At 35.6% G+C, this 24,019-nt stretch overlaps 1 protein-coding gene across 1 annotated transcript in view; it reads right to left on the bottom strand.

Annotated features, from left to right (window-relative positions):
- The window catches only part of KCNH8 (potassium voltage-gated channel subfamily H member 8), a 285,516-nt gene that overhangs the window by 116,443 nt on the left and 145,054 nt on the right, over window positions 1-24,019 (bottom strand). Inside the window, exons 4-5 of the mRNA XM_059662919.1 lie at window positions 5,838-5,965; window positions 535-775 (exon numbers count right to left, since the gene is read on the bottom strand). Coding sequence (XP_059518902.1) covers window positions 535-775; window positions 5,838-5,965 — 369 coding nt within the window. The remainder of the gene's footprint in view (window positions 1-534; window positions 776-5,837; window positions 5,966-24,019) is intronic.

Here is a 24,019-nt window from a genome sequence, read left to right as displayed (position 1 = left end):
AACATCCCTGGCGGCCTTTTTTAGTTAAAATCAGATACTCACTGCTCCTCCTGGTTTACTGGAAGCCTTATGTAATCCTCTGCTTCTGCAACCAGGTCTCTTATTGCGACCACCATCAACGTGCCGAGAGAACATGGAGGGCATGGAGAACCATGCCCAGGACTGGACCATTATCAGAACACCACTGATGAGTTCTTGCCAAGCACCACCTCTGACACAGTTAAGATCATGATGGATGGGTGAGTACAAACACAACAGCCACTAAGTCTTTTTTTTTTTTTTTTAGCCCATTTTTGACAAAATAAAGATGAAAACACAAAGCATGGGTTCATCTTGGTTTGCACTAAAGGAACAGAGAGAAAGTTGGAAGAGGTAATTTTCAGACATTCAAATATGTGCATCTCCATAATTTGCATCAGCGGCTGAGCCATGCCCATGCAAATGGTTCTTAGTTCAAATTTGTGTCAGAAAAATCTGGAAGACACTTGCTTCCCCCTATGCAAATCTCCTAGGAAAGCAGGCTCTGGTTCTTACCTATAATAAAAAGAATCTCCACTGCAATGTCGCTGACTGTTGTGCTCCGAGTCGTGGACAGGTCGTCGTTGCCAATAAAGCAAACGTTGTAAGGTACGGTCACAGCAACATAAAACGTCGCCAAGAGAATAAGCCAGTCCCAACCAGCTTTAAAAGTGCTAAAATGCAAAAGTATGAATTTGGACTTTTTTGCATCAGAAACTTTATACTCCGGGAACGCTGGTTTATCTACGAAAACATTCTGTGGATAAACACAAAGAGAAGAGAAGGGAGACACAACATTAGAAACCAGAATCACACAGCCTTAGACACACGTCCGTGAGGAGGATCGTTTATACATACAATGTCAGTCTATCTTACAAGTGGATTTTAGAAGTTGGTGATGCAAAAAGTAGAGATGTATATACTAAAATTGAGCAGAGATCTTTGTTATAGGTTATAGAAACATGCAGAGTTTAGTCACGAATGTTAACTGAGAAATCCAGATTTATTTCATTTATTAAAAATGAAATAAATATCACCTATAAACTTCCACAAGTTGAAAATATAATCCTACACACGTTTTAAACACAAAGATACATTTATATCCCTATTGTCATGAGATCATTTCATATAATTATAATTTTGAGGTGACAATCATTAGCTAAAGAATCTATTTGATCTGAAATCCTTCTAATGATAACGAAGGTACAGTTTTCCCCCTCTAGAGAGAGATAATATGATCAACATTCTATTTTAAACATTCTATTTTAAATAGCTGTGTACATTTCTTTCAAAATATAACCCAGTTCTTATAACTACTTGCATTTTTGCATTGTGTTTTTTTGTGAAGTTTCAAGCTGGGAACCCATATTTCATAACCTTGATTGATATGGATTCAGTTTGACACTAGTTAGCTCTGGTTAAGGTGGAAAGGGAGAAATGATCACTTTAGAGTTACTATTCAAATCATGGGAGGAGAAGGGCAATGTTCACCATGCAGCTGATTAAATGCGGAAGAATAGCTGGAGTTTTTACAGCTGCAAAAGCACTTCACTTTGAAAGCAGTCAAAATTGATGAACAGCTCTCCTTATTGCTCTGAGACAAAGGGAGGTGCAACAATAGCACGTGTGGAAGTTTGACAAGCCTATGACCAGATACTTGTCGACCTCGCTTTAACCTCAATTAATGAGAAATACAAGATTGGTAATGGAAACCGAAATGTCAAAGTTAAGTTGAATGAACGGAACAGTTAAAAGTTCTGGAATACATGTTACTTGCAGGGCACAATGTGTTTTCTTACTTCAGCCAGAGAGGAAAGAACCGATTAATGTATTTTGTTCAGGGAGCCCTGAAACACTTGAGAGCTCAAGAAAGGTTCAGAGTGATCGGAACACTCAGCCCTTTCGTGGTAACTATCAGTAATGAGATATTTCTACTCCCTTAATATTAGGGCACCCTTTATCTTGCATCTTTTCTTGGTAGGCAACCCTAACACATGCTTTTACTTTCAGTTAATATTCTTACTTAACCCACACAGGAAGCTCATATTGTCAGGGTTTCCTGGCGAGAAACTGCTTCACCACTTTCAGATTGTCTTTTGATGCCTATCTGCCACTGCATCTACTAAACCACCATTGGCACTAAAGAATATACTTCAAAATTAATAAATAATATGTCTAAAATTGAGACTAATTGGTACTTGACCTTTCTCTTTCATCTCATTCTATAGTTTCCAGGATCAGGTTCCAAAGATAGATTTTGGCATAGAGTTGAAAAGAGAAGAATGAAGTACAACTGTTGGGCTTATCAAAGCTTAGGTTAGTGCATAGAAGAGAGTTAGAGTCCATAGGTATTAATAGCCTCAAGGTTGATAAGCACTGCATCTACTTTATAATAGGACATGATGCATTCCAATAGAATTTTAAAAAAAATATTTACTACAGTAAGACATCACCAGAAACCATAAAGGACTATCTCAATTTCTATCCAAGTAAGTCTTTTCCGAGAGTGTTACAGAAATAAAAATTTTATCTTGTTTGTGGAGAAGCCAACCCTAGGAATGAGGGTCAGGAAAAGCCAAGAAGTAAAGTATTTTCTTTGGATTATATTGATTATATGAATCACAAGTGATGCTGAAAGGTCAGCAGTATATTAGTTATATCCACAGATCACAAAATAAGTCACAAGCTTTCATTTTTATAGGCTACTTAAAATGTATTAGTTAAAATGATTTTAAAAGATACTGACAAACTAACACATCTCAGGTTAGATTTAAGCTTTGAGTTTAGATTTAAACTCAAGTCCTATATACATCTTGACACAATCACCTGAGTGAAAAAAATAGATGCTTTTCTCCTCCCACCTCATTTGTCAAGTTTTATCAAAAATCTTTTTGGAAGAAAATTTCTTATAGTTGGAAAGTATGCTTTTAGCAAGTAGAGAGAAAAAGACATTATTTGTAACCCTAAAACATATGGAGTTTGCCTAAAGAATAATACAAGCAACTATTCTCAAATATCGTTTATTAATTTTGAAGCATATTCTTTAGTACCAATGGTGTTTTAGCTATTTGTTCTCCACCCCATAAATTATTGAAACACAATGGTTAAGGCTAATGTCTAATTAAGCTGTTTGCAAAACTATTTTTGCAGTATTTCTTTAAAACTAACTTCTGAATGAGGAAACGGAGAAGAAAATGTTTCTGCAGTCACTAGCAGAGTGTACCCCTGGATGACGATTAGTAGTACCCTGCTGGTAATACTGGACCATTTAAAGCACTCCCCTTTTAAGCTCTCCTTTTACGCTCCTGTTGGAGATACTTGCATCATCCCAGTGCCGTTGAATAGAGTAACAAATCAAGGAAAGCAGAAATGAAACACCTTTTCCAAGATGTTTCCGGCAGGGAAAGAGCCGTGACTAAAAGGTGTTACATCTTGATTGGGATGGAACCTTGCTAAGGGCCTGCTGAGATCTTTTGTCTGTGGCTGGATCATATATTCTTAGTCCACAGAACTGCATCAGAGAGGCAGCGGGGTAGGGTCAGAGGCACAGGGTCTCTGAGTCAGAGGATTCACAGCTGGCTTCCACACCCACTGCTCTACTTTGAAGATCTCCCTAGGTTGTTCTTTTCCATCATTCACACATTACTAATAAACATCATCTCTGGCACTGGCTAAGTGTAAGAATCAAATAATATGATGTATGTAAAAGGGATTTGGAAATAGAGAGCTACACAAATATTAGGAAGTCTCTCTCTCTCTGTGTGTGTGTATGTGTGTGTGTGTATGTGTGTGTGAATAGCCAGATTTCCCAAAGATTGATTGATTAGCTAATAAACTGCCCGGATCTTTTTTCCTCTTCTTCCTTCTCTCTTCCTGCTCTTTTAGCTAGTCTACCCTGATCTCCTTGAAAGGAGATAATGAACAGGGCCTTTTCTGATTCCATACTTTGCTTCTAGAAGTAAGAGTTACCTGAATTGCTAAATCATTGTGTGGATTAGACATCTGTAATGCCTGTGTATTATTTTTATGTTCCACCTTGATGTCTGTACTTCTTAAATGAATGGCATCTTAGCTAATTAGCTAAGCGGTGGGAATTATGATTTTTAAAATGAGTTTTTAAGTAGTGTGCTGTACTTTGTTCACTCTAAAGGGGAAAACAGCATGTTCAGCAAATGCATTTTAAAGCTCAATACACTTGCTACGTTCAAATGATTCTCAGGGAAAGGCTAGAAGATAGTGCCAGCTTTCAGCATGGCCGAATCTCTGGCTAATATTTGTGTAGGAGCTTTGCTGGGTGACTTGAATAGAATCAAACCCAGATGTGGTTACCTTCGTTTCTCCCCAGAACTTGTTTACTGTCACTAAGGCTGACTTGGTAACTGAAGGGAGATGTAAATAGGAACCCGAGTAGGATCCATGGATCAAGTCTGGTGCCCTGTTTCAAGTCTGTCTGTAGACTCTCCGGAAATCCATGTGACACCGAGGCACATATATCCCCAGAAAACCTTTAAGTCAAGACAAAATATGGTAAGCAGTGTTTGACTCTCAACAGCGGCGCATGGCAGGTCAGCGCCAGCATGGCCGATGGCCCTGGAGCACAAATGGACCCCAACAGCTTGTTCTGGCTTCCAGAGGGAGTCACAATGAAGCAGAACCAGGTTTGCAGCATTTCGCTGTCAGATTTCCCTCCACACCTGGGCAAATGCATCCTTCTTTGTTGGTCACACTCAGAGAAGTGGATATTCTGTATGTCTGATGCGTGACTCAGTTTTATCAAAGCATTTGTATGTCAGATTAGGTAGTCTCAAGCTCCCCCGTACAAAGTAAGATGCCAAAGAATCCTCTTGTGCCCCTAACTCCCAGAACTTCTGGATCTCAGATTGATCCCCAAATAGTTCTGGTTGTTTGATGTGATTTTTTCTCATGTCACTGGCAAGTTAGACCCTTAGTATTTATACCTGCCACCCCTAGTCATACATGCCCCAAAAGTGTGTGCTCTAGAGATTCCACAGTGCAAATTAAAGACATCGTCATCATTTGAAAAATTATCCTTGCGTATCTACAACCAAACAGACATAGTTCTGGCCTTCTCAGTGAAGTCTGTTAGTGCTAAGAACCAATTATGAAATTAAGTGTGAAATCCTGGTGGATATGTGTCATGTAAAACTCTGTAGAATCACCTTTTGTAGGCACAGTTATTTGCTGTGGCTTTTGACAGATAAGCACCAGGTTTCAGAAAGTAGCTCTACTGTTACTTACTAAGAGTGCAACTTTTTACAAAGTTGAATAATGTATGGCATGTAATTTCAAATTCAGTGTTATAATGTGTGCAATTTCCAACTGTGTTTTGTATAAAACATAATTTTTTAAAGAGGAGTAATGATTTTGATTTGTTCATGGTCCCCCTGGATAAAATCAGTACGTGAAATTAGATAAAGTGCAAAGTAGATGCCACTAAAATTTAATTTGAGAAATTTTAACCAACATACTAAGAATGTGTAATATGACTTGGTGCATCATCTTGTCCAGAAAATATAGCCAGTGTTTCCCCATTTACAGCGCCCCTAGTATCCTATTGTACTGACCGCAATATTCTAATCTCTCTGCTGTGATAACACAATGATTAAGCACTTTTATTACAGAAATGCCTCATGACTACTGACCTTTTTCGGTTTGTTCTGTATAGGAAAGCACAAGCCAAAGTGGAAAAAAATCTAGGAAAGCCAATAAAAGAGTAAATGGAGCCTTTCTTTAAGTGAATCAAACATTGCCACCAGGGGAAAGTCTAGCATTCAGAGTGTACACACATATCCACCTACATTATTTATTTTCAGTTTGTTCTTTTCTCTTCTTTGCAGGTGCCCAGAGATGTGATAAAGGACCGCTCGACTCCGTCTCCGGGCTGAGTCGAAGTGGGTTCCTGTTCTTGATCTCCCTTTGGCTTTGTCTACGGGAAAATAAAACTCATTAAGCACCAATAAATGCATCATTTCATCTCAAGAAAGTCAAATTTAGACAGTCCCCTTTCAAGAGCACAAGGCTTCTGCTGACATTTAAAATTTTAGTCCTTTATAATTTATATATTTTAATGAGCATAATAATGGCATTAGTTTTTAAAATAAAAGTAGACATACATGAGCATAGAGGAACTTTAAAAAATAGTTTCAGAAAACTATTAAAATATGAAACAAAAGATTCTCCCCTCTTTTTTCCTATTTTTCCATACTCATACCCCAAATTCTACTCCCAATATGTTTTTCTTTATTCCCCCAGAAACATATGTTTTTTTAACATATCTAATATATAACCTGTATCTACATTTTCATAATTTTTTCATAAATGGAAGTTATAATAAGTTCTTACATAGTATTTTTTCACATTATAATAACTTGTAAACTATTCCAAAATGCACATTGTATTTCTTCTAACATTCTTAATAGCTAAGCATTTACCATGTTAAGTATATAACTTACCTTATTTATTTTACTATTTCCTTATGCACTTTTAGATTTATCCAGGATTAAAAAACACACCAAAAAACTATATAGCTAATCCTGCAATAAAAGTTCTTAAACACTTTGCATAGAGCTTTGCACTGGTGTGTCAGCATATTCAGCAAATAAATGACTAGGAGTGGATATGTTCATTTTAAATTTTGATATACATATTTCAAATTTCATTCTAGCAATTTACATTCTAAGCCAGAGTTGAATGGATGTGCCTGCTTTACCACACATACATCAAAATTATGAAATATAAAATGAGTGCTGCCTGACATTTTGATAGTTTAAAACATCATATTGTTTGAATTTGCATTTTCAAAATTATGAATGAGGGTGAACCTTCATTTAAATATTCATTGTCTATTTGAATTTATTTTTATGGAGTCTGTTCATATTTTTGCCAATTTTGAAGTTAAGTAGGTGTTTTTCTATTGATTTGTAAGAGCTCTTTGTGTACTAATTGCCACTTTCTTGTCATATATGCTGCCCAGTGTTCCCATTTTGTTACTTGAGTCTAGATTTAATTTATGCAGTATAAATAAACATTTTAAAATTTTATGTTGTCCCATTTATCAATCTATTTGAGGTGTCTAGATATTATGGCCTGCATAACCAAACTGTCTTCACTCAAAAATTATTTTTAAAAATATATGCATGCATTCTTCCAACATCTTTATGTCTACTTTTATTTTCAGCAATTACATATTTAATTTGACTGGACTCTATGTCAGTAAAATTAGGTAGGGACTTGCTATTTTTTTCCAAAGGGTTATTGTCAAATATAAAGAAATCAATCAATTATATGACATTAAGAAACATTAGTCTTTGGTTTGGTCAGTCGATAAACATAATTATTCATAAATAAATGATTGCAATAACTGCAAAATATAAAAATTAAAAACTATTCTTTAAGCTTCATCATCAAATCTCCACAGTATTATGAAAGGTCTTTGATTCCTCTCCTTCACAAAAATGATTTGGTTTAGTTGCTACCTTGGGGATAGACTATAACTATTATCAATGGCTACTGTATGCCAGGTCCTGTTCTAGATTTTCAGTATTTATTGTTTCAATTAATCCTCATAAATATTATCATCCTCCATTTACAGATGAGAGAATTGAAAGGTTTAATATCATATGATCACACAGTAGTAAGGGGTAGAGACAGTATGTGAAGCCAGTATGTATTGAATGTCATATAGACTAATTTGTATCACTGTCCCTGCCTATCTGAGCTTGGACTCCAAGTCTTTCAAAGAATTTAATCATTCCCCATTCCCACTTCACCCTGGGATGCTTTTAATGACTAGAAAATAGGATTTTTTATTCACTGCCAAAGTCTAATCTGATGCTACATGGTTGTCAGTTTTTAATTATTCACCTTTTGATTTACATTGAAAGAGTGTTGAAAATAAAACATGATATAGTCTATAGACTTGAATCACTAAAAACAGATTAGAAAACACAAGGTAAAACATCAAAAGGGTCAGTTTTTTGGAAACTCAGGGCTGAACAAAGCACATTTCATTGTACTGCTGGAAGTTAGGATCATGTCTTTATGTGGTCAACATTTTGGTTTGTAGAAACTCTTCTAAGTTGTGTCTGAAAATGTAATTATTAATCCATCAGGGAGTAACTTTAAATGAAGACAGATTTTTAAGCCAATGTCTATAGAAATGTGGTAGGAACGGCCAGCAGCTGCTTACGCAGTGTGAGGGAGCATCACAATGCCAGGTGGAATTGCAAAGCTAACTACAAAATGGACCAGATTAGAGTTTTCTGACAGCCAATAAGCCAGTTCCTTTTTCAGTGGAGAAATCTAATTAATAGCTGAGATTTTCTAAATCCAACAACAGCAATTTGATAGTCTTAAAAAGAGCTCCTCAAAGGGAGATGTCAAAGAACTGTATCTGTATTGGTCTTAGCTCTAAATGGAATAAAAACTTTTGTCACAGTTTACACACTCATGCAAGATTGGGGTTGAAAATCATTCCACTTAGTGATCTAAAATCTCCCAAGCAGAGGAAAGAGGTCAGAGTGGTCCTGGGTTGATGGCTCCTAACTAAAAAAATTACAAATAGAGAACAGCTCATTTAAAAAAAAAAGTAGGTACAAAATATGACATCAATATTTGTAATTTGCACATGTACACAAACACATAAATGTATACACATATGCAATATACATGTATATTCATGTGTGAAACTAGAAGCTAGCCAGTTGTCCATAAACAAAAGAATGCATAAATGCTGGTATAGTCATGATATGGACTATTACAACTTCTATTAAACTGGACTCATGTGGGAATAAATGGAAAATGAATGAAATAATTAGCATAGAAATACCTCAGAAACAAAATATTGAGTACAAAAGAAATAGAACACAGACAAAATGGCAACATTTTTATAATGTTCACACACATGCAAAACTAAAACTAAAGAACATATTGTTTAGGAAATGTATATGCTGTAAAATTATGCATACTCACATGACTACAGCTACCTACTAAGAGACTGGAAAATATAGTCTCTAGCTGGGCCACCATGTTTCTTACTAAATAGCAGTAGTAGAATTCTATTCCCTAAACTGGATTTTTGGTGTATGGGGATTTGTAATAATATTTTCATATTACATACGTTTTTTTATTATAAAGTATTTCACAGCAAAAAAGAGACAAGGCTAGAGTGGTTTTGAACCATTGAACAGTGGAACCTGACTAAACTCTTTGGGGTGGTGATGGTGGTGAGGGTGGACCATCAATTGCTTAAGATGTATGACTAATGGATTTCCTTCCCTTTCCCCTTCCCCTTTTCCATTCCCTTCATCCCTCCCTCCCTTCCCTCTCTTCCTCTCTCATTGACTTTGGAGGTGAAGTCAAACGTCAAATGCTAAGAATGAGGGTTTAATTACTAGGAGCTGGTCGTTTGAAGACAATAAGGAGTGCTTGAAACATCTGTTGTAGGGGATGGGCTGTCAAGCCCTGGACTGAAAGTGATAGATTTGTTGGGGAATTTGACTGCCCTATTTGAGACTGCAAATAATAAATTTAGAGGGGGTTCCCATCTGTCCTAGTGTAGGTTTTATACCAGCAATCCTTAGCAACCTGTGTGCAGGCCGGAGAAAATAGATAGTTGGTCATGAGTTTACAGCTTTGCTAGATGGATAAAGAAAAAATACAGAGGTGTAAGAGTATCCAAACAAGACTTTAAAATTATGAACCATGAAAGCTAAGGTAAAGAACAAAGTAAACAGTAGTGAACTGACAGGAAGAAGGTGAAGATTTCAATGTTTTGGCGATTACTATCAGGTCAAAAATTCTAGGTAAATGAGTAACATGTTAGGGGAGGAGGTGCTAGGTATGTCATTAAGCAGGACTGGTAAATAAGCAATTTCAGTTATTGAGCAATACTGAGGATAATTTCCAGAAAAAAATTAAATGTTATGTTTATACTCCAGAGAGTTAGGACTTTGCAATAAAGCATCATGTATTGGCAGTATTCCCTTAGCCTAGGAACTTTGTCTTCATTCTCATTTAATTCTCACTTTGATAGGCATTAGTTTTTCCACTTATTAAAAAGCAAACTAAAGGTCATAGAAATTGTGTAATTTGGAAAAATTCAAAGTGGGAAGGCTGATTTGGAATTCTTACTGACTTTACTTGAAAGCTCATGTTTTTCCCACCTTACTATAGTAGACAACTAGGAAGAATATTCTTATTAGATATTTTTACTTATTTGTGCTACCTGTTGAGTCAAAATGGATCTTATCTCCTAAACAGGAATTGCTTCCTTTGCGGTCTTTTCTTCTCCCATTTTACCTCTTGCCTCAAAAGAGATATACACTGGAAAATGTTCCCTCTCTGTTTATTTTAGGTTACATTTCTTTTCCACTTCCCCTCATGTCCTCTCTTTTACGCTGTAAAATACTTTAATAATACATCTTTTACATATTAGAACATGTGTTCCATTTAAATATTAATCCAGGCTTCTGGTTCAAGATGGCTTTAAAAAAAAACGCATATTAGAGAACTACAAGAACATATAAAATATATGAATTCATATGCTCTGAATCATATAATTTTGAAAGCAGAAAATCATTAGAAACCCAAATCAAATTGAAAAACAAAAACAAAATCACAATAAAATAATTTAACCTGTCTTATAAATTGGTAGATTGTGGTGGCAATAAATAAAATTATAGGGAATTTAAATACTAATTATCAATAATTAATCAGCATATATCTATGGTGATGTCCAACATAGAATATCCATTCTTTTCACATGCTTATGGAATATTCACCACTATTGATTTTATTCTGCAAAGACAACTTCAAAAAGATGCCAAAAAGTAGGTCATATGGGTGAGAAAAATCTTCCCTCTACTTCAAATTCTAAGCATTTGGATTTTTCCCAAAGTTTTTATGTAACTTCATTTTAAAAGAAATTAGTAAATAAAATTAATAGACTTGGAAATACGTGAATATTATGTTTAAAAAGAAATAATGTTACCAAATATTTGATATCTAAACCCAATAGATATGATCAAAGATGGATCAGAGGAAATTAACACTTAAAGTGCATGCATCATAAAAGATATCACATATAAATATCCAACACATGACACAAAAGATATTTAAAATGTAAAATATATAGAACTTTTCAAGTCACAAAATAAATATATTTTATAACGAGAAATCCAAATAAGAGTAAACTAAAAGGATATAGAAATGGAAGTAAAATAAAAAACAAAGTTTAAAAAATATGGTCAATAAAAACCAAAAAAGATAAAGTAATTAAACTTCTAGCAATTGTATTTAGGGAGAAAAATAGAGATAACACAAGCACTATTTTAAAAAATTAAAAAGCACCAGGAATTTAGAAAAACTTAAGAATTATGAATTACTTTGCATACAACTATATCAGCATAGTCTTCTAGATTAACTGAATACCTTGAGGGAGATACAACCAATTAGTAAAATAGGCTCCCAAAGAAGTAATAACCTTAAATAGACTAATAACTGTGGAAAAAAAGTCAATAAAGAGTCCATCTCACACTGCTTATCACTCCACACTAAAGCCTACTTCAGATGGTTTTAAAGGTCAATGTTATCAAGCCTTAAAGGAACAAATAATTGTTTTAAAGCCTCAGAGAACAAAAAATTTCTGAGTGCAATCTACAAGTCTGGAAAACTGATACCAAAATTATAAAACTATATTTACCACTTTAAATATAGATCCAAAGATCTTAAACAAAACATTAGTGTACTGAATATTAAAAGGAAATATACCATGCCTATGTGGGATTATGCCAACAAATGGCTTCATTTTAGGGAATCTTAATATAATTTACAAAGAAGCAAAGGCATATTATCATCTCAATAAGTACTGATTTAAAAAATATAATTAAATATTCTTGTGTGTGTTTTTTTTATAATTTCATGATAAGCAAGCAATAGGAGGGATCTTCCTTAATTTAATAGATATCTATCAGTAACCAAGGGATAACTCATATTTAATGGGTGACATTAGAAACTTCACAGTTTTTTAATTTGTAAAAGGGCCAAAACTTTCCAAAGAAAATGCAAATTCATTATGAAAAATTTAAAAATACCAAAAAATTAAAAAGTATAGAATGCTTGGTTATTTTCAATATCAAGAGTTTTGTGCATTTCCTTTTAAAATTTTAGTGTGTTTATTTTTCATACTCAATTGCAGTTATAGAGTACATAAACATTTATTCTTTGAATATGAAAAAATAGCACGTGTACATTTTACAAAATTGAGAAATGTAAAATTGCATAAAGTAGAAAATGAATGTCTTTCATAATACTGACTTCCAGAAATAATTTAACATTTGGTGAATTGGTTTTTTATTTTGTCCTAGGCTTTTTGTTTTGTTTTGACATCAATGACATCATATTATATTCAGTGAAAAAAGCTAATCTCAAAAGGTTACATGCTACATGATTCTATTTATGCAACATTCTCTAATTGTTGGAGACAAAGGACAGATTATCTGTAGGGATGGTGCAGGGTAGGGAGTAGTAGGACTATATAAGGGTAGTAAGAGGGAAACATTTGTAGTAATAAAATAGTTCTATAGCTTGCTTGTGGTGGTAGTCACACAAATGTACCCATGTAATAAAATTGCACAGAACTATGCACACATACCAGTGGCAATTTCCTAGTTTTGATATTACACTATAACTATGTAAGTTGTAACTACTGGGAGCAACTGGGATCTCTCTCTGTCTCTCTCTCTCTCATGTCCTTGCAAATGCCTGTAAATCTGTGACTATTTTAAAATAGAGTAAAAAAATAGTTTTCATGTTGTGTCTACGTATTGGTCTGCTTTCACTGATTTTGAGTGTAGCATATCGAGGCCTTTTAAGTGCTTTTAACACTGGAGAATCTAAGCTGCATGAAAGCCTGGAGCTGGTTTTTCCTGGCCCATCCCGAGAGTTTTTGTCAATATGTGAAAATAGTCCTTCTTTAAAGCATATTACATCTATCTTTTATAAAATTGGTACACTAAGCTGATCTTATTAGAATATGACATTTTATTGTTATATTCTATCATAAAAATATACAAACCACACATCTACAAAGCAATTGCATATATTTTTATATCTCACCTTTATACATTTTATGAGATATAGATGACTTACTGTTATTACTAGTATTTAAAATAGAGCCTTTTCCATAATAAATTTTTTAATGAAGAGTTGAACAAAATAGAAAAATACTGCCCTAACCGGTTTGGCTCGGTGGATAGAGCGTCAGCCTGCAGACTGAAAGGTCCCAGGTTCGATTCTGATCAAGGGCATGTACTTTGGTTGCGGGCACATCTCCAGTAGGAGGTGTGCAGGAGGCAGCTGATCAATGTTTCTCTCTCATCGATGTTTCTTACTCTCTATCCCTCTCCCTCCCTCTCTGTAAAAAACCAATAAAATATATTTAAAAAAAAAAGAAAAATACTTCCTCATTATATATTTTGTACAGCACTATGTATTTGGATATTTGTGGATTATTGGGAATTTGGCTACATGCTTTGCCTATCAGATAATTATTATCACCATCATTATTTTCATCTCTCATTTTTTTAGATTATTTCTCAGAAAAATACTCAAAATCCTGTGCATAAACTTGATTGTATATTTTATAGTCATCTATGTTTTATACCAATTCTGATATATTTGCAGATTATTTATTTACATCATGAAGTCAACATTTTACTGAGTGTAACATATCTACACTAATAAAAGAGAAAGATGCAAATTGACCATACCTTCATGATGCCCAGCAGCCAATCAGGAGTATGCAAATTAACACAACAAAGATGGCAGGTTAGTTTGCATACATAGGCACCGAGTGGCCAGGGGCGGGGAAGGATGCTTGTGTCATCGCCATGGCAACAACACAGGCGTTCTGCACCACGCCAGCTGCTCTGGGCCTCTGGGCAGCATGGGAAGGTGGAAAGGTGGCTCCGGGCCTGAGCAAAGGTGGTGCCAGCAGCCAGGGGAAGGAAGGCCCATTCTTGCACGAATTTTCATGCATCGGGCCTCTAGTATGTGTGTGTGTGTGTGTATATATATATATATATATATATATATATATATATATATATGAACCCAGACAAATCAAAAGTGTGCAGCTTGATTTCTGGTTGGTACTGATTTTGAATATCTAAATATCTAAATCAGGAAGATATTATATAGGTAGATGTAGACATAAGTATTATATGTGTCTCCCATTAGTTCTGTTTCTCTGTAGAACTCTGTCTCTGGTACACTCATTGCCCAGCTTAAACAAATATGAATGCTGTATAGTCTTGTTTAGTTCCACCAACTTCACTCCTTCAGTTTCTTTTGATGCAAATTTGAGGCAGCATAGCTACTTATCTTCTTATCTAGCTACCTATCTATCATTGATCTATTATCTATCTATCTACATATATAAATACATACTAGAGGCCCGGTGCACAAAATTCATGCACTCAGGGGGAGGGGGTGAGGGAGGGGATGTCCCTCCACCCAGCCTGTGCCCTCTCATAGTCCTGGAACCCTTGGGGGATGTCCGACTGATGTCTTAGGCCCATGCTCCTGCATTGAGCATCTGCCCCCTGGTAGTCAGTGCATGTCATAGCAACCGGTTGTTCTGCCCTTCGGTCGATTGCATATTAGCCTTTTATTATATAGGATATGATAAAAAGTTTTAAAAGCAGAATCAATATATGTCACTATATCATCATAAATGTATAACCATATTTTAAGATATGATCAAATATTCAGTCATTGAGGAACCATGACTTTTAATTGGAATTCTTAGATTCCCAGGGGATTCCCATTCCCAGGGATGGGCATGTGTGAGTGTGGGACAGGAAAAAGCTACCAGATAATGTACTTGGTCAAGAAGTCCCATTTCTGTGTATCTATCTTATAAAATGAGCTTCAAAATGAGATTCAATTCAATGAAAGAACTGTCATTTAGAGAAAATGGATATTGCTAAATAGGTATTCTTGAGTCAAAATAAGAGAGTAGTATTAGTTCTACTTTGTTCAAACTAGAAAAAAAAAGTACATTTAGTAGAAAAGTGTATTGAATAATGCAGCAGGTGTTTTAGCTCTACTCAATTTCTTGTCTGGAAGACATAGCATTATATGGCTTAAAAAGCTCGCTACTTAGAATATAATACAGAGATAGAGGCAAGTGAGTTAATGGTTATTGGTGTTACTTAATATGGTTTTTTATTAATCTCTTTATATATTGTTTTGTGTGAGGAATTTAAGTCACTGGTTAGGAAAAGTTTGGGAGGAGCATTTATACAAGATTGGCTAAAAAGACAAGAGAGAATTATTTTAGAATTTAATGGCAGGCCTTCAATTTCCTTTGAATAGACTTCTTATTGAATTAGAAGAAATCAGAATAATGCCACCGGATTATTACAAGAGCAAGTCGCTCTCCCCTAAGAGTAAGAAGCAGAAATATCAAATAATTTTTTAAAAGTCTGAGAAGTTCAAGCAGCAAAACAGTAAAAAGAAAGTGAGGGATTAAGATAAACTAATATTAATAACCCAGGAATTTTAAAAGTATTAATACAGATAGCAGTGTGGTGATTGATAGCCAGAGGGAAGGGTGGGGGGGGGGAGGGATTAGGAGGAGGTGGGCAAAAGTTGCAGGGGGGGAATGGAGACATCTGTAATAGTGTCAACAATAAAAATAAAGTTAAAATATAAAAGTATTAACAATTATAATAAATTCTAGGAGTGAAGATAAAGGTTAGTTTGAATAGCTTAAGGAGCAATAAAATTCCTTTGTTCAACTTAATATATCAACTTACAAAATGACTCTTAAGATTTACTTTGATATTTATAAGAGCAAATTTGTATTTAGTCACTTTTAAATGTTGATGAATTTTTAGCTACATAATGGATGCATGGGGTTTTATTATAACCTCCTTTAAAAATGAATACATACTGAAAGATATCAAAGTTCGTGGTTATAAATCTATGTAGGTAGTAAACCACTAGCCATTTGAATCTTAGAAATGGCCACTCCCTACATTTAAAAATTAAAATATGAAGATATTAAAATCAGGAAAAAACCCCACGAAACAGTTAACAGAGGAGGAAAGGTAAATGGAAGCATAAACATTTCCTTTTTTAAAAAAGTCTATGCTACTTAACAATATTGGTGGAAATACATTTTCAGAAAATATCATAGAAATGGAAATACTTTGATGAATTATTCTTTAAATCCTTTGAAATCATGAAAGTGTCTTTCGGTGATAAATTCAAATAACTGGACCAATGCTGGGGTAATTATCTTTTAATGAGCACCAACAATTCACTGAGAGAGTTGCATCTACACAAATCAGAAATAACACACCAATCTGCCGTAGGACCATGCATTTCTGCTTTTTACTAAATTTCTTTCAGTTGAGTATTGCCAGTTAAGTAGAAAACAGACTGGGAGAAAACTTTTGGTTAAGTTTACTGGGGATTGAGCTAAGTAATTTAATTTTAACCCTGAAAAATATTAGATTAGTCTAGGAAGGGAAGATGATTTTTGCTTTTAGATTTAGAATGAAGTTTGTACTGAAGGAGAATTTTAGAGGCAGAAAGACCAAAGAAATGGTGTTTAGTCATAAAAAAATCTAATGAATTGATAAGAACTGGGATCTAGCTATTTACTCTTAGGACATAGTCCTGACAATATTTATCAAGGACATAAATTTAAAAATTATCCAGCAACATATATAAAAGAATAAGGTCCCTGTATATTCCATATATAACAAGTATATAATAAGATAAAAACAGATTCTCATTCACAATTTATTATGTTTTTAATGCTTAGTCACTTATTGGTTAGGAGTTTTTTATGGAAATTCAAATTACACAAATTAATGCATGAATCAAGCAAGCTAATGTGTTTACTTCAATTTTGTTCTCTCAAAAATTGCCTGATTATTGTTATTAGTTTCTATTTATATATGTTTTTTTCCCCACAGGGCTTATCAAGACATTGAGTAATGCAATTTCCAGAACCTTTCATGGATGTGTGGCCCTAAAAACAAGGTTGTAATGCTTCTTGTGTGTTCTGTGGAAGAATTCAAGTCAACATGCTGTTACTGAAAAGTTGCCAGTGGTTTAGTTCTAGTTATAGTGTGTGAAATTTAGAGTGGGTAGTTGACAGGGGTAGGTAGGAAGGTTTAAAAGATCCCTAAAATTACTATGAAGCATAAAACTGATAGAAAAGGAGTTTAGGGTCATAATATAAATGAAAACACAAAGTTGTAAATATTAGGTACCAGAAACATTAGACAATGCTTTTAAAAGAAAAAAGATTTCATGTGGATCTAGGAGCAGGCAAAGAAGATGGATTACTAGGCCAGAGGAAAATGTGAACCAAGACTTCAGGGTAGAAATTACATGGCAAATTCCAGAAAGAATAACGCAATCAGTGTAAGAGAAGAGTAGTTATCAAAATGCTCTCTAAATCTTGAAGCATTTCTTGGAAATTATTACAAGGCTTAGGACAAATGTGTTTGATTATTATAAGAAGTGTTTAGAAGGTGTGTGTGTGTGTGTGTGTGTGTGTGTGTGTGTGTGTGTGTGTGTTTTAATTTCTCTTCCAGAAAAAAGGTAAAAGAAAAACTGGGAGAAAGAGGTAGAAAGAAGGAGTAGAGGAATTAGCATTTATTGAGCATCTATTAAGTTTCAGTTAATCACTGTGGGTAAATTATCTATACTAATAAAGGGATAATATGCTAATTAGAGCAGACGTCTACTGGGACAAAGCCACAGCGGCTGGGAAGGCCTAGGGCCAGCACGGGAAAGGCTCCTCTAAGGGAGCGGGAGTGGAGGCAGGGCCGTTGCTGTGGAGCTGAGTGGGAATGGGAGTGGAGGTGGAGGCACTGCCTCCGCTCCTGGTCCTGGCGCCACACTTCTGTAGAGGCTGGACCTGCTGTGCCTCAACCTCCCACACCCCCTCCCCAAGCTGGCCTGCCCCCAGATCGTCCCCAACCAACAAGTGGTGGGGGGGCAGGGCCAGCGCTAAGAAGCAAGGGCCTGTCTGCTGGCCAGCGGTGGCAGCAACAGCAGGGTGATCGGGGCAGCGCCTTCCCATGACCGGCCCAGTTGCCTCCAGCAGAGGATATCCCCTGAGGGCTCCTGGACTGTGAGAGGGGCAGGTGGGGCTGAGGGACGCCCCCCCTCGCCCCATTGCACCAGGCCTCTAGCAGTAACATAAACCTCATATTAACCCTATAAGGTGAGTTGTATCCACTCTACTCGGTAGATGAGAAGCCTGAGGCGAAAGAGCTGATGTGCCATGCATAGTGTCATACAGCTAGGCATTAGCAGACGTGGCATCTATTTGTACGTCTCTGTCTCTACACCCATGTACTTTCTAGTAATTATACTGCATTAATGAGAATAATGATAACCACTTACACCTTGTAAACTGAGAAACCATGGGTTTCACTAATCCCGACAGGAGAAATAGAGAAAGGGGTGCAGGAGGAAGAGAAGGTAAAAGGTGGGGTGGAATGGAATTATTTCCAGAGAGTGGCAGACTGTGTGCAAATGTGGCCACCAACTAATTTTCACATTCTTATTCATACACATCTGGCTTCAAGAGTTTGTTTCCTCTCCCCTTGAATTTGGGCTGGTCCTGTGGCTTTCTTAAAAGAACACGGCAGGAAAGAGTGTGTGACTTCTGGACTTACGCAGTTTCCATATTTGCCCTCTTTGGATCCATCCTCTATGCAAAGTAACAAGGGCTCAACTAGTGAATAATGACATAGATAGTTAGAGCTAGTGCTAGAGCCAGGGATAGAAATGATAGAGACAGAGACAAAGATAGAGAGGTAGAGATAAAGATGGAGGGAGAGGGAGAGAAAGCTATACAACTCCCAGTCTTTCCATCCTCCCCATTAAGGCACTGGATATGTAAAGTTCTTTAAGATGTTCCAGCCCAGCTGAGTTCCAAGTGGATGGCATCTACCTGAGTGATTCCAGTCAACACCATTTGGAATAGAAGAACCCACATAGCCTACTCAAAGAATAATGAGAAATAATAAACTATGGTTGTTTACAAGTTTGAGGAAAATTGGTTATGCAGCAAAAGCTAACTGATACACTTGGTTTTGGGGTCCTGGAGTGGAGAAAACAAGTCATCAGGAAAAGATAGAACAATAAGGGTAGTATCACCTTAGTCTCCGTCTTCATTCAGATCCTTGAGCCTATACCTGACATTAAAGAACACCTCTATGAAGATACAAATACTATGGAAGGGATACTTAGCTGCTTAGTAAGGATTAAGTGATAGCCTACAGAGTACCATCATATGGGACAGGACGGAGGGGAAGATTTTATTTAAGCCCGACCCAGAAAAGAGTGTAAGAAAGCTACCAGAGAGACGCCTTGTCCATTTCTAATGAATACCACTACCATCACCGCCACAATCACCACCAATCATAATCATTTTTGTGCTAATGATGGACTTACAATCACCTATTTTTTGCAAATGTCATCTGAGATAATTATTTTTCTCTAATTCTCATAATGACATCTGTAGACATTGTCCCACTTTAAAGATGATACTAAACCTCAAAAGTTTTAAATAACTTGCTTACATCCTTGTAGAATACAAGAGGCAGCAAGACAATTAATACCCAATTCCAAAGCCTTGGCTCTTTGCTTTTATCATTTACTTTCTCAAAATTTATGGACACCTTTTTCTTAAGGACTGCCAACTTCAAAAAAGGTGTTGGTAAGTGATTTTCAAAAATAATTAGGTTCTATAGGAAATTGGTCTATATTTAAGAGTTACAGAGTACATTGAAAATTACTTAAGATGAGAAACAAGTTTATAGGAATTCTAATGGAGAAATCAATCAAAAGTAAAAAAATAAAAATAAAAAGGCTTGCCTTAATAACTTGTAGCAGTCACAATTTTATCACATTGATGGTGGGTGCTGAAATGATTCAGTATTTTTTCTCACTGGTATTTCCCAATGTCCTACATTAAAACTCCTTACTGGTTTGTTGTTGTTGTTCTGGGTTCTTCTCAGGTTTATAGAAGTCAAAGCAACAAGTTCTTGGCCATCCTTTGAGCCAGTGAAGGAATAGAATAGGATTTCTGTTGAAGAATGCAGGCCAGTAAGAAATAGCCAGGAATGAAAAGTGTAAGAATAACGGAGAAAAAGGAAGAACAGATGTTGAAAACATAATGTGAACTCTTTGTCTACAAGATCAACAAATAGATTCAACCTATTCATCCAATTTTAAAGCATGTATTTATCTTGTGCCAGCCACTGAGCTGGGGAGACAAAGAAAAATAATTCAGATTTCTTGACCTTAAGGAAAAGTAAGGAGTCTGATTTATCCAGACAAAAGGTGTGCTGGGAGGTTTGAAGGTGATCCAGCTAGTTCACGGACATCCCAATATAACGTCCAACTCACTTTCTATTCTGAGATCTAACTCCATCAAGGCTACTCTGCACACAAACTCCCACCGAAGGATGGAGTCTTCTAATACAATCCTCATATTACAACCACAGCATGATATTGATAACACGATATATATGCAGGGGTGGAGGGACACAGAGAGAGAGCCCTTTGTGGAAGGCTGTTTTATGTCTAAATAATGGGGTTCCTTAAGAAGTGTTGCATAATAATACATCACTCACAAATACTGAATAACACAAATTTATCCACCTCAACACCAAATTCAACTACTACTGAAACATATTAATATAATCCCTATTTTATTCTTTAATGCTATATGTTATAGGGTAATGACTCGGTTGCTTTATACCAATGCTGCTCAACCAGGGGAGATTTCACCAATGTCTAGAAACATTTTGGGTTGTCAAAACTGGGATGTGGGTGTTTCTGGCATCTAGTGGGTAGAGACCAGGGCTGCTGCTAAAATCCTTCAATACACAGAACATCCCTCCATAACAAAGAATTATCAGACCCCAAAATGTCAATAATGCCAAGTTTGATAAAACCACTTATATGCTAATTTTACAAGAACTTTGACTTTTTCATATAATTCAATCATAAAATGATGCAACCAATCATAGACAAAAGATGATGAACTACTAAAAAAAATTTAGTTTTTTTTTTTCAAAATAAGGAAATAGACTTACATGGAAGTCAGATGACTGTAAAATCAATAAATGATTTAATTTGTTTTAAATCTTGGGGTCAGGCATTATGACATTAAATATTTAATTAAGGAACAGTCAACTCTCAACTGGAACTTGTTTCTCCAGTCATGCTCATCAACTCACCAAATAATGATCTGGGTTTCTGACAACATTAGAGATTTTGTTTTGTAGAAATTTGCATATACATAATGGCAAGCTATAAGATATTCTTATTTTTTCTTAATTGAAAAATGATAGCATCTCACTCACTTGAGTCCAAGTGATGACTCTGTAATATCAGTAAAATCTAAGATAAAAGGTCCTGGGGTCTCTAGCTTTGATGCTATGATTTCCTAATTAAATTAAGATTGTAAATATAGTTCATGTAGGTCAGGGGACATATTTTTCAAGTGTACAAGAAAACAATTTTTGGGGCATACTAAAGCATTCCAGATGGGTTAATGTAGTGGCAAACTACCAATAGATTATTAACATATTCTTTTTTACTCTCCAAAATAGATTTCCAAATGATCTCTGTGCATCAACATTTTATGGTTCTGCCTCTATTTACCATGAGTTTGTTAGGTGCCAGCAATTGGTGCTTATACGTTTTATGAGACAAGAGTGGGAAAAATCCCTTAGTTCATTAAAGGAAAGTCTTGGATAATAAAGAAGCTAGCAAGGGTCTATAGAGCCATCACAGAGAGTGCAAGATTTCCATTTCTCATTATCATGGTTGAATCCACCAGTTTGCTAGGTTCCTAATACTCTGCCCATTTGACTCTAGGATGTCCTTGAACCTCCTTGCATAGATCTGACTCTCCCCATCTTAACCTCTTAAATCAGAAATTAAGCCAACATTTTCTTTATTATTTCTGGGGTTGACACCTCACTCCCCTGTTTTAACAGTGCATAATTCTGTGCCATGTATGATATGATTCTAGACCATGAGCACTTCCAGACCATGCTATGAAGAAACTCTTTTCTTTCCTTCCTCGCCTCTAGACCAGAAGCATGGTCCTATTGATCTGAGTCCTAACCTAACCTACATTTCTTAAGGTTATGAAATTTTCTATGACCTGATAATTAAAGGACTACTAAAGACATAAAACACAACAACAATCTGATTAGCTCTTTGTTAACACGTTAAGTACTAAATATAATGACCCATGTCAATGAGACTTTCCAGGGAATCATGTCTAGTAATTAGAAGAGCCATAAATAAGAGCCAGGTATACAGATCCCCCATTCTAATGCTATTTTCAGTATAAAATCATCTAGTATTGGAACGGGTTGAGGAAGGAATCACTTGTTAATTAGGTAGATCAGGAATCTGCAAACTTTGGCCCACCAACCAGTCATCTGTTTTTGTAAATAAAGTTTTATTGGAACACAGCTGCATCCATTTGTTTACATATTAGCTATGACTACTTTTCTGTTATAGGGGAAGAATTAAGTTTGATAGAGACTATATGGCCCACAAAGCCTAAAATATTTACTATCAGATCTTTTACGGAAAAAGTTTGCTGCTCCCTGATCTAGATCAAATGAGAAAGAACAACTGAAAATGAAAATCTGAACTAACCATTCTCCCAAATATATTCTTATTTGAGAGTTAACTTGCTGGAAAAGGAGAAAGTATAATGACCCAGCTTTATGAAAACTTTTAAAACTTAAACTTTACATAATTGATCCTAGGTTTATGAATATAGGTGGTTAAAAAAAAAGGCACATCAGCAAGTACATTTGAAGTTCAAATACTTCCCAATTCTATTCATGTCACCATTATGTAACATCAAACTCCATAAAATGTAGGGTTTATAAGAATTAAACCATTTAAGGACTGGCATTGAAATGCAAATTATCACTAACTTCAGCATGGATACTAATGTCTATTTTTGTCTTTCTCCTCCTCAGATAGGACCCTAAGTTACCCAGGGACCTTTGGAAATTTCATATGACAATCTACAATGTTATGCATGACCCTCCTTAAGCTCTTTTTTACTTAACCACAGAAAATGTATTTACTAGATTTTTCCAATTGAATCTGTGGCAGCATCAGAAAAAAAGAGGGTGCACTTCAATTTCAAAAACTTAGGCCAGAACAGGACTTTTTTTTTTTCTTTTTTTTGGCTGGTAAACACACTGAGTACTCTCTTCCTTTGGTGAGGTCAGACGGAAGATTTGGAAAATAGGGCCTTCAATTCTCAATTTTACATAGATTGTGACCCAGTATACTGTAAACCTTCTTGTCTGTAGCATGATTATGGAATTAAAGATCCTTGCAATAAAAGAAGCCTTAGAAATTATCTAGCATAATTATTTTATATTGCAGCTGGAGAAATTGCAATTAGGATAGGCAAAATGCCTGGACTAAGGTCATACTGTTAGCTAGTGGCAGAACTTGAACCCTTAAGTTCTAGGATCATTTTTACTAAATCACAAATTTAGCAAGCTAACCTGTCCCAGATAAAATTAGAAAATAGAGAAAAGGTGTCCTCAGACAACTATAAATCCCAAACCCCTTTTGATGGCATGTCTTAACAGGAGAACTCACCCACCACTTAGTATGACCTATAGTTAAAGGCTTTAACTACCTACATGTTCTCCATCGAAGGCAACTCATATTCCTGGACTTCTAGAACAGCTCACAGGCCAGCATGTCCTCATGAAGGCAAGTAGCCAAGGGCAGTTTTGGAGAAAAAGTACCTTCAGGAAAACCTGGACACTAGAACTCATCTAGTTCCAAAAACATAGGCATCCAGAACAAGAGAAAAGAGGTCCCATCTTGACTATACAAGGTATTAAATAAGGATTATTCCAGACAATGGCCTTGTATC

The sequence above is a fragment of the Myotis daubentonii genome, chromosome 14, assembly GCF_963259705.1.
Source record: "Myotis daubentonii chromosome 14, mMyoDau2.1, whole genome shotgun sequence".
In the NCBI taxonomy this organism is placed as follows: Eukaryota; Metazoa; Chordata; class Mammalia; order Chiroptera; family Vespertilionidae; genus Myotis; species Myotis daubentonii.
The sequence above is the reverse complement of the archived record's forward strand: the minus strand, read 5'-3'. Positions and strand labels throughout refer to the sequence as shown.